This window comes from Aptenodytes forsteri, unplaced genomic scaffold (genome assembly GCF_000699145.1).
Source record: "Aptenodytes forsteri isolate BGI_AS27 unplaced genomic scaffold, ASM69914v1 Scaffold119, whole genome shotgun sequence".
Lineage (NCBI taxonomy): Eukaryota > Metazoa > Chordata > Aves > Sphenisciformes > Spheniscidae > Aptenodytes > Aptenodytes forsteri.
This window is the reverse complement of record NW_008796165.1, coordinates 6,933,019-6,945,352: the sequence shown is the minus strand read 5'-3', so window position 1 is coordinate 6,945,352 and position 12,334 is coordinate 6,933,019. Positions and strand designations below refer to the sequence as shown.

Sequence of the window (12,334 nt, the reverse complement as noted above, 5' to 3'; positions counted from 1 at the left end):
TGGTCGAGATTGAGGATGGGGGTCGGCCCCCCCTTTTTTTTTTTTTTTTACAATACCAGTGATGGTTGCAGAGAAAAAACAACTGAAATGACCACAGGGGCCTAAAGACTTTTTGGGGTGCTTTTAACCACCCACACTCAAGTAACGAGATCTTATTTAGCACTGAAATATTTACTTGTCTAGTTGGAGACACTCTAGATGAACCATAACCAGGAATGTATCTGGTTCATCTACCGCATCCTTCCTAACACTGTCTCACCTGCCTTGGTTGGCTCCTATCTGTTTTGTCATGGGTAATTGTGTTGTTTAGCTGTTGTCTCCCTTGAGAGCTTCCTGTCCGTGGGAACCACTGGGAGAATTGTTAACTTCTCTGCGTTTTCTAAGGACTTGATTGTTTGTCGTCATACGGCACCCGCAGGCCTGTGCAGGCCCCCTCTGAGCCTGTCCTGGGGGAAGGTTAGATGAAATTTGAGCATCAGCATAGAGGAAACAGGAGGAGCAGAGGTGGAGCTGAAAAGTAGGATCTGATGAATACTCACTAAGATTTTGTGCATGGTACTGCATCCCTATCTGAGTATAAGCAATTCCCTTGCACTTTTGTGTGTACTAAGGATGGCCAGAGAGGGAGTTAATGAAAAACAGTGTTTTGGATCTTCCCACTCTCACGTAATTGTAGTAACTACTCAGAGAGGCATATGCATGCAGATATACATCAGGTTTGGCAACTGAAAAGCATTGACTGATATACTTCAGGCAACAAATTTTCCTTCACCTAACGCTGTAACCAGGTGCCTGTTTTAGTTTTGCAGTGCTCCTTCATCACCCATATTATTTCCATAATTTTGATGAAATAAACTTTGTTTTTGCCATGCATTCCAAAGAGACCTTTGGAAAGACAAGAGAACCAATTAATAAAGCATTCCAAATCTATAAATTCCTTCTGTATTGATGTTAGAATCAATGTGCGCCTCCCAACAATAAACATGTTTCTAAAAAGTGTAAAAAAAAAAAAAAGTTGAATTTGGCAGTCAAAGAGGAGGAGTAGCACTGTAAGAAGGAGCAGAGCCAGCATCTGCAATGGTCTTGTGCTTATGGATCACTCTATGCGATGATCTTTTGTAGGGTTAATTTCAGTGACAGCATGATGTTAGATCATGTCAATAATCCTGCTGTGAGTCAGCTCTGCTCATTTATCACCATTCATATGCTTTTTTTTCCTTGCTGTTTTCTTGACTATTGGAAAGGCTTCAAGCTAAGACATTATTGGATCATTTCTGTCTACTGGCCTGTGCTGGGGACTGCACTGAAAGCACAGGTATGCGTTCTGTAGAGACCACGCTGGCACAGCATTGCTGTGACCTGTGCTGAGTAGGGTTCAGTGTGATTATGACACCTTTCCCACCGTGCTGGGATGGAGAAGAGTGTCCATCTGTCTTTTTCATGTTTTGTTTTGTTGTTTTGTAATTTTTTTCTGCAGCCCCACGAAAAAGGGCAAAGGCTGAACAGACAAGGGCCCCTTTGCCAAAAGAGAGTTCCTTCACAGACAAATGGTGGCACAGCAGTGGCTTGCTCTTGTTTACTGCTTGTGCTGTACTTGTTCTGTGGAGATAGAATATTGTAGCTGCTTGGCCCTATCATCTCATATTTTTCTTCGCCATCACGTTAAATAACCTCTCCAAAAAGCCCAACCCCACATTTTTGCTTTCCTACTCTCCACAGAAGTGTAAGTATAGTCTTTCACATTGGTTTCAGTCTCCTTTAACAGAACATTTCAATAGTTTTATATAATCATAAGCATTCAGGACTCCCTTGTATTTCTTTTCCAATTAATATATCCTGTTTTTGTTACAGCCTAATTGCTACATTCTCTTTAACCTGCAGGCTGCGGTGAGCTGACTGCAGGATACCAGCAGCTATTCAGTGTTAGGAAACAGGTCTGAAAACATAAATCATTTCTTTCTTGGCATATACTAGACACAGTCCAGGATATGTTTGCATTAGCAGTTGCCATATTGCATTAAGATCTGTGGTGATTAGATTTTCAGTAATAGGAGCAGGGCAAATGTATTATATAGTTAGACAATTAAACATATTGTCAGACTGAGAGTGAAAGGATGTGGTAAAGGAGAAACAAGGGATAAGACAGGCTTTTCTTTGGAAGGAGCAAATGTGGAGAGGTCGTGTTAGAGACGGCAGGAAGTTTAAACAGAGTTTAAGGCAGTTGCTTGAGGAAGCACCCTGACAGGACAGTGGAAATCATGTAAGCAGAGAAGGTTTCTTGAACATGTTATGGAAGAGTGAAGGATCAACTTGCTTGTGAAACACCAGTAAACAATTTGAGCTGGATTAGGGTGGGCAGAGAGATGCCACAGGATCTGGTGTTGGAGTAGGTGAGAGGTACTGAGCTGCAGAAGGCAAGAGAAATTTGAGAAAGTGCGTTTAGCCTTGAGAAAGAATAATGACAGAGAAGTGACTCGGAGTAGAGGAGATTTGGTCCTGATTTAGCACAGTTTCAGTGAAGCTGTGTTTACCAAGAAAGACTGGTAAAAAACTGCTAAAATTTTTGGACCCGTTGTGACTGTGTATCTAATGACTCACAGTTGTCAGCATTGTTTTCCCTTTTCCTTGCTTTTGATTCTTTCTTTCCTTTCCCTCACAACTATGAAAAGCTCCTTGAAGTTAATGTAAAGACTTTGGTTGATTTTTAGTGGACTATGGATAAGCCTCTTCTTATGTCATGGCTGAATGCTGATTTCTGAGCTGTTCCGGTTCCAGGCGGCATTTATTATTGCATGTTATTATTTGAGAAATAATGATTTTAATTACTTTCCAGAAAGGATGATACAAAAATAATCTATATTATTTTACTTCTTTTAATTGGAGAACTTTTCCATACTGTAATGTGCCTGAGTAGGCCTATTCCATCATGTTCTCCATTTTATTTTAAAGTAACTTGAAGAGCTAATACTTAGTTATTGGGCTATTTTCCTTGATCTCCGTCCACAGAGATTTGTTTTTAAAAAATACTTATCTTATTTTTCATAGCTGATGTGACTGATTCAGATTGGATTATTTCATTTGACCCAAACCGGGGCTGCCGTTCGAAGATCTAACCAATCTGTGGGCAGCCCTTTTTCTTTAATAGCAGACTAATTGGCAGACCAATTAATCTGCTCATCTGTGAAAAGAAAATTTATAGCAATAAGTAGTTCTATTTCCAGAAGTCATTCTTTAAAGTAACATTACAGTGGCCTTGTTTACTTCATGCCCTGCAACACGATCCAGTGCTTCAACAGTAGCACAGGTCAATTAGTGGACAAATTAAGCAATTATTAGCCACTAACAAGGGTGACTGGCATCATTACCCTTCCTGTTTACCAGCAAACTGTTATTTTAATACAAAGATCAACAAATAAATTAGGGCATCTGTTGTATTGCCATGTCTGCCTTGAAGTAAATTATATTAAATGGGCTTTGGTTGCTGCCAAATTCTTAACCCCGGCCTAATGAGATACACTGATATGTCTCTTGCTGATTATAAAAGCTGTAAAATTTAGTTTGTATTGATTTATTAACAGGAGGACCAAGTTCTCTGCGATGGTATTTTTTTAATAGTCTGATATCTGTCTTTTTACTTTAAATGTTATTGATCCAGAGACTATTGGGTTCCTCTGAAAGACAAAGCTATTTGCTAATTGTATTGATTATTTGGATGCTTACAATAATTCTGTGGTGAGATTTGTATATGTAGATGTATGCTTTCCTCTGATGCTTCTCTTATGTTCTTTGGAACTGCCTTTACTTCCAGGTTAGACTTCCGTGAGTCAGTTATTTTTAACTCTTGCTTTGTATTTTTATCGTGGGGTAAGACTTCTTCAGATTTAATTGACTGTCTCCTAAATAAGAAAATACAGTAAATCTCTTTGGATTGGGTGAACTTGGCTGCAGTACCCCCTAATAGATTGTGGTACGTTGGGAAATGCTGGATCTCGTTTGCCACCAAGCTGCTGGGTGCCCAAGGTCAGTCTCGTCCCTTTAGTCTGGTGTGCCTGGTGCAACAGTGAATCATGCAGAGCAGAGGCTCACCCATTGCGTGTTTATACACAGCCTTCCATGTCATAGCACGTTCTTGGTTAGGGAATAATAATTCCCTGCATGAAGCTGAAAACTGTAGCTTCTAGTTGCCAAGATGCCTTTGCCAAGCTCTGTGAGTGAGGCTGCATCAATAACAGGAGCAAAATGAGCAGAACCTGGACAAGGCTCTTCCCTGGTACAGTTACAGCCAGAGCAAAGCTCTGAGAGTTTGGGCTCTTGTGTTACCTCCTGAATGAAAAGCAGTCGTGTTATCCCCGAGGTATCTGTGGTCCTCCCTGCTGCGTGAAGAGCTGTTACAAGTACATGATTGGTGCACTGCCAGATCTCATGGCAAAACTGTTCCACCAAGGTCTTTGGTGAAGTGATGATCGTGTACACAATGCGATACTTACGCTGCTTTTATTGTGGCTGCTTTGAAAGATCATACCTGACCTAGGATAAAGTAGGTTCTGGACATACTGATTTCTGAATAGTTAACTCTTCCAAGTATTCTAGAAAACACAGACTGATGTGATGTTTTGAGTCTAGTTACAAGCCCTTTAAAACTAAAACCAGCATAGTGTCTCAAGAAGCCCTGGACTAAGTGTGGGATTGTATCCCTTTAAGTAGTTTTGAGCCCTCCAGGTGTGCATACTGTGGATTATGTTTTAGACACTGCCAGAAAACAGTTAGAGCAGCAGTTTAACATAGCTAAGCCTTTCATGTTTGCATACAGTTAGGAAACCTGGTTATTCAGGATCCAACTGTGTCCCTGTCGTTTCTTCGTGTTCTTGCTGTTGTATAATGAACAAAAGACACAACACCAGCCAAAAAGCAGATCGATGTTTGGTTTCCTTCATTTGGAGGAGGTAATTGCAGAAACGTTTCCTGAGCAATATAATTATGTATATGCTAATTTGCCTTAGAATTCAGGTTTAGTCTCTTCTCAAGTGGAAGACCTGGTTACAGAAAGGGACTTTCTCTTCTTCAGGATTAGTCACTAATAGATGAAAAAAATGCTGATGTTTAGAGTCAATTATACCTTGATCATTGTAGACATTTCAGAAGCCTCATTTTTCCCCATGTGCCTCAGCAAATTACAATTCATTCCAACAGCAACATAGGCTCTGTTTTGTTAGTATTTGAAATACAGAATGGGCCTTAGGAAATAGGCTAAATGAAGGAGTTGTACAGAATGTGAGATTTTGGTCCCATCTTTAACGTATGTTTCAGCCAAGCTATAAACAAGTGTGTTTAACCTGGCATGTACCTGGGTTTTAATTTGTTTGTTTTTAGAGATTCTGACTGCATCACAAAAAATCAGGTCTAAAGTAAGCTTTTTTGAAGTCAGCTAGTTAGCCCGTACCATCTCTTCTATGCTGAATTGTTGCTTGTTATATCTATTCCCTGGGGCTTTGCCCTGTCCAGCGTTAAATGTTTCCGATGACGGGGTTCCACTCTTCCCCTGGAAAGACAATTCCACAGTCTAATAGAGCTCGCCATTAGTGAAATTTTACTGATGATCAGCCTTAATTTTTCTCTGCTTAATTTTATCCTGTTACTAGAGTGTAGTGATTGATTTATTCTGGGGAAATTCAGTAAATGGTTCCTGCTTCACAGGATGGACCTTACAATAAATAGCAAATTGTCATGACCTATCTGTGGGTGTCCTGAGATTACACAGGAACTCAATTTATCTCGACATTCATTCCCTGGAAGCTATTTCTGTCAGTACCAACTCAGTGGAGGAATAAGCAATGAATTTAACTGCCAGACTGCCTGCCTCCTGCCCCAGCACCAGCCTTGGAGCAAGGAGATGTTTAGCTCCTCCCTGAGCACAAGGCCCAGAGGCAGGAGCTCCTGCGGGGTCTGGTGCTGTGACTGTGCCCGAAGGAAGGGCATTTAGGATCTGATCCCCCTGTCACTTGTCTTGGTTCCACATTAAAGGAGCTTCACTGATAAGGTGGAGTTTTTATGGGTGTAAAGTAAGTGAAGAATCTGACCTTATAAATTCCAGTCTTTCAGTCCCACGGTTTCCCTGTTCCTGGTACAGAGTTTATGTAACTCTCCCAATTTTAGTGAGGCATTTTATACCTCTTTATACATGCAGATGGTCTGAACTCGGTGTTCATATGTCAAGGGTAGGTCTGGGCATATGGTCAAACAAATTTGAGGTGCCTCAGCTCAACAAATTGTCACTCATGAACTGAGCTGTAGTATGTGCCCAAGTATGCATGCTATGTGTGTAAGGTGCTAGGCTTAAACTACTAGGTTTTACTTCATTTCACCACTTAGGAGGAGAAATGTTTTGTTATTGTGGCTCAGCTGATGAGCAGTAACTTCTTCCTCTGTGGAAACTTGACTGTGTCTGATAATGTAGCCACATTGTACTTGCATTATGAGGATGGACTAAGATATTTATCCTTAAAGTTCTTATTTCTGGAGTTTTTAGAAGGTGGCAGGTGCTACATGTTTGTAAGTGGTTTGTTCTGTTGGAAGCAGGAGCAGTGCCAGGAACCAAGAGGAATGATCGTTCTAATCTTTTATATGTGAAATTTCAGGTAGATATCTGGAAATCATTGATGTCATAAACCCCCCTTTTCCAACTCTTCTTTCATTTTTCTCAGGTATAATTGATTTCCTTGTGAGCCAGCATCCTATTGCAAAAGTACTGAGAGACCACCTGGTCTTCAAGATTGCACCCATGCTCAATCCTGATGGAGTATACCTAGGAAATTACAGGTATGGTGCGGAGTATGAATCTGCATATTGTTATATCTACCGTATACACCCTGCACTGTTTTGTCACTGAATCTTATATGGCTTGTTTCAATTCATTTCTCTTAAACTGGAGGTTCTCATGTGGCCGTATGCTTCCTGAAATTCCCGTCAAGGAAGGGGGCTCAATGGAAAATTTGCTTGCTTCAGGAGGTAGACAGCAACTCTCCAAGATAGCAGGGTATCTGCTCTGCAAGCCTCCTCTAGGTGTGGGAGTAAAGTTAGCTTGGAGTTAGACCTTAGCTGTGTTTTGTAAATGCATTCATTATGCTGCTCATCAGTCTCTATGTAAATGTGTCAGTCAATCACAGTTCCCTTCAACTACCCAGATCATCCATTAAAGTCACAGATTTCAGTCTATTATTGTGCTGTAATAGATAGGGATACGTGGAATGGAATAATCATTCCACCCTATGCTAATTTTGCTTCATTTTAGTATTTGAATTAGTACTTTACCACCTCCTCTGTTGAGAACGCATTCAGATAATCTTTTGTTTTCCCTAAAATTGTTTGCTCTTAATGCATTTATTTACAAAATAAATGTGGTGCTGGAGGTGATAATGAAAAGCAGTTGATTAGTTGATGATTTGTTTGTGGGGGCAATTACATGTACCACATAGTTCTCTGGAGAAGCCCCTGAGAAATGTAATAATACTGTATGTGGTTTTGCTTACAGCACAAGACTAAATAACACAATACACTCTGTAGCCAGGCTACCCCGAGCTTTGATCTAATTAGGTATTGCATTGCTAAGCAGAATAAGACTGGGTTATTGTGTGGATGAGGAGACCACAGAGGAAGAAGCTAGAAGTTGCAGAAAATGGCGCTGCTGGCTCTGTTCTTTGTTTTGATATGTGCTGCTTAGCCCTCCTGTGCTTTGCTACTCACTAAACTGCAATAGCAGAGAATTGCGTGGGTGATTTCAACAGTGCTTATATACATGTTTTACAAGTGAAACTTCCAAGGACACGTGGTCTCTTTCCAGCTACACTGATACTCCCTCAACTCTCGGCAAATCCAAAACCAGGGAGTGATATTGCAGTAGTGGCATCTGACAGCACTAGGAATTTATCATAAAGGTTATGTCACCTTACAGGAATAAAGCCTTAAAATGGGTCTAGAATGTGATACTACATTGCTTTACTCTGTTCCAGGTGCCCTGCATGTAGGCAACTCCAGTTGCAATTAAGTAGCTTTCATTTTCCCCCATAAATTTACTTGCCCTGTACGTTTTTCTCCTGCACTATTATTTATACTTTTTGAGGGGCATGCAGCTTTACAGACATGCATATGGCTCATAACTTGAAAAGCCTTTTGGGAACCCAGGTACTATGAAAGGGCATGTGAATTCATTTGGAATTGCTGAGCCTGATGGTATACTATTGTTTTAGCTTTTCATGATATGCAGAATTTTCAACCCTCCTGAACTAAAGAGACTTCTAATGAGGTAGTTGGAAAAGCATTTGATTTTCTTGCAATTCTTCACTTTATTTACAAAAGATCTAACGTAACTAATAACTTAAAAATGAGGGTAATAAGCAAAATGCTACCTATTATCTTGAGAAGAATATTAAAAAGCCTAGTAATGTGCCGGCGTTGTAGTTAACTAGTGCTGAGTGAATAATTTACAGCAAACACTTTATTTCCTGCTCATACAAAATCCACAAGCACATCACAATTTATTTGCTTGAATTTAGTGGATGAATTTTAAAAAAATCTCTAAGGATCAATTGCTAGTATTTGAAAATTTAACTCTGAGGCTTCTCTGTGATTGGCTAGATAAGTCTGTTTCATCTCTTTTGGTCTTTGTTCAGATTGGCACATAAATAGGGCTTTCAGAAGTCTTCCATGTAGCATGGTACAATACAGATCTACTGGCTGGGGACAATCCCCCTCCTTTTGCGAACAAGGTCTGTGGTGCCATGTGCAGCAAGAGCAGTTTTAGGCATTTGAACTTCCTGTTATCTTCCTCTTTCTCAAACCAGCAGCTAGTGACTATTTCTTTGGTTCATTGAAGGTTCACATTCAGAGCTATGCAAGCTAAGATAATGAAATGGGTAATTAAACCTCATGCTTGAGTTTGTAAATTGATCTCCTGCCAGTGTGAGAGAGATTTTTTTTACCCCACCAGTACACAGCTCTGTATAATTGGCAAAGTATACTGTCGGATGCACTTTGCTCTCCTCTGAAATCCCAGGCGCAGTGGGCACCTTTAAAAGCCTGGGTATGTCAGCAGTTCTCGTAGAAGGGATGGGATATACTAGTTCTCCTGTGATCAAAACAGGAACTGACCACTCGTTTACCCAGGATGATATGGTAACAGTTGGCTAGGGGGATTTTCTTCATTGTCATTTTGGGGGATGCAGGACTTTCACCAAGGGTTTGGGTCCTGTGCTCTTCTCCAAAATCCTTGTTCCTTTGTTCTGAGTGTTTATGAACTGAGGTTTAGGTGTTTAAGCCAAAACTGCAACAATAATGCCAAGAATGTCTATTATCTTTAAACTGTTGCTCATTCTCAAGAGAACAGACCAAATGGGTTATGACTCTAAAGGAACTTTTTTGTGGTGAAATGTGCATAACCAGCAACAAGTGAGTTTAATATCACAGCTATAAAGCAGAAGTGCTTGTGGCACAGACACATCTGTGAGGAAGGTGCTTTATATGTTGCATGTATGTTCAGGCGGCTCTAAAAGAAATGGTCATGGAAATGAACGTCAATGCCCAGTGTATCAGGATGCATGGAAACAGGGTGCTAAACTTTGCTGATTTATTGAAGTATATGCAAGAGTTTAAGAAGTATATTTGTGGACCCATACAGTTAGGAATGAAAAGACAAGGTACCTTATGTGACTTAAAGGGGTGGTTAAGCATCCCCTCTAATTTAGAATGTTTGGAAGGTCTATACACAATTTTAAAAAATATTTTTTAAAAATAAATGGACAAAAGTTGCAATTTGATTGTAATCTTAGAGCATAAATTTTTTAATAGAAAGTGAACTAGTATGGTTCTATCTCTTAATAGCTATTACTTACGTACGTAAACCAAGAGAGTTGGTGAAATTACCTCTACTAGACTTTATTACCAGTGAAGTTTCTGACTGACTGTTTAGGAATCAGAACATTTAATTTTTGCTTTCACCTGTTTCTTTCTGAAAAGAGCTGAGAAATGAAAAATCACGGGCAAACCACACTACAATAGATCAGAGTTGGCTAGATAAAAGTGTCGGAGGGGTTAGGTGCAGAGAAGTGGAGCCCTCAGAGTGCAAATTCACCTACAAGCCAAAGTACTGAATGGCTAATTGGGATTGCTCCTGCTTGCAGTGCTAGCTGCTGTTTGCTGGTTTGCTAGCATCATACCCTTCTGTGAAGATGACTAATACACTGCACTCTTTCTTCAGTGGAAAAAACCCTCCACAGTCCTTTTCTTGCCACATTAGTATACCCAGCTCTTTCTAAGATTCAGGATAATGATAGGTACCTGCTGTTTACTGTGGTCAAGGATGTAGGGTTTCTCCCAAAACAGGAAGACAGGCTTCATCCCTTTCTTGAAGTATTTAAAGCCTGGTATTACTGTACTTCTAAGTGTAACTGGCTTTGCTGTTACAGTATGTAGAAAATGTTATGCCACATGGGCCTGTTAATTAAATTGCCCAGGAAGATGCCATTGGTTGACCTAGCTAAAATAGTGAGTCTTCAGCATAATTTGCCCTCTGTTCTGGCTGGTAACTTGTTCTCAGCTCTCACCTGAATTGAAAGACCGCTTTTGCTGGGGACGGTGCATGACTTGATCTTTAGCTTTGTGAAAGAACATGGCAAAAAATAAAAATATTTGTGAGTTTCTCCATAACACTAATCTCACCCTCTCTGATGGATTAAACTGTGAAACAGTTTTAGGAAATAAAGGAAAACTAGTGCTGGGAAGAGAGATTTCTTGACTTTTCTCTCTCTGTTTGCGGTATAGCATTATCATTTGCTGAACCTATTGCCATCCCCAGGGAGGTGGGTTTAGACTAAGAAAAAAAATGTGTTCTTGATTTAAAAGTCGTGCATCCCCAGGCTTGGCCTGAACTTTCCTTTATTGAGAGCTTGTTCTTAAGCTGGCATTCTGCAGCTGAATGCTGAAATGTGTCCCTGCAGGCGAGATGACTGTACCACAGCATCTTAGATTAGTTCCAATTTGTCAGCCTCACCTTCCGGAGATGAAACCCTATACTGGCACCAAAAGGGATGTGCTTCTTAGTCTGGGCAGCTCTTCACTGAGGTATCCCAGAAATGCCATGACAAGGCAGTTGAAATATCCTGACCGTTCTCTAAAGGCTTTGTTGCATGACCCAGTAAGGCTTCCTGTTCCTTGCCGTTTCTGTGTTGCTTTCAGTTGGTTAGCTGTGACAGTATCAGCCTTCAGTAAATTAAAGCCATGAATTAGCTGAAATGTTCTGAACTGTCATCGCTACAATATCCTCTAGCTTGATTGTAGGGACTGCAAGAATTTGTGTGAATGGGGAGAAGAGGGCACACACTGATTCTAATCCTTTCTTGTTTCACTATCAGATACGATATTTTTGAAGTCAACACAGTCTTTACTGCTTGCTTGTGTGAGGGGTTAACAAAGCAATTTGTTGGATGGAAAGGAGGCCAGTCCTACCCAGACTGGAAAGCCAAATTCACCATAAACAGTGTCAGAGTCCATATTACAATGAAAGCTGTGTTGCGATGAAGTGTTTTGGACAAATGGTATATTTTTGCCCCAGAAACGTAGTTTTGTAAGGACTGAAATGGTTTGTGGAAGTGAGTTGAATTTGGCAAGTTGTTTCAAGTGAAAAAAGGGAGCTGGGAAGGCTTGAGAAACATTTAAAATGATTCATATCAGCATTTTATAAAGGACAATCTTCTCTTGTTTTTGTTTGTTAATAGCATGATTTGTTTAAACACTGGCCTTTTTTTAAAGATCCCTTTTGAAGAGTCTGAAATACAAACAGAAAGCTAGGCTTTGGACCAGATGAAATATTTCAGATTTATCCTGAATAGGCTTTTGTGGACTTTATTTCTGTGACTCTAGAAATAGTCAGAAGTTCAACACTCGTGTTCACATGTAATTTATGAGGGGTCTTTTGACAGTAAAAGCATATGTGGACTTTATCCAAATTATTTTAGCTCTAAATCAGAGCTATATGTTGTAACACTGAGGAGTGTTGATTTTGGTCTTTGATAATATCACTTTGAGGGATATATACCTGCATACATACATAGCATTATCATTTGCTGAACCTATTGCCATCCCCAGGGAGGTGGGCTTAGACTAAGAAAAAAAAATGTATCCGGGCCCAGAGAGTTGTGGTGAATGGAGTTAAATCCAGTTGGCGGCCGGTCACAAGTGGTGTTCCCCAGGGCTCAGTTTTGGGGCCAGTCTTGTTCAATATCTTTATCAATGATCTGGACAAGAGGATTGAGTGCACCCTCAGTAAGTTTGCAGACGACACCAA

General features: G+C 40.3%; 1 protein-coding gene across 1 annotated transcript in view; it reads left to right on the top strand.

Annotated features, from left to right (window-relative positions):
- AGBL4 (ATP/GTP binding protein like 4) overlaps positions 1-12,334 on the top strand; it is a 974,636-nt gene that overhangs the window by 761,913 nt on the left and 200,389 nt on the right. The window contains exon 9 of the mRNA XM_009287480.2: positions 6,702-6,816. Within this exon, the coding sequence (XP_009285755.2) occupies positions 6,702-6,816 (115 nt within the window). The remainder of the gene's footprint in view (positions 1-6,701; positions 6,817-12,334) is intronic.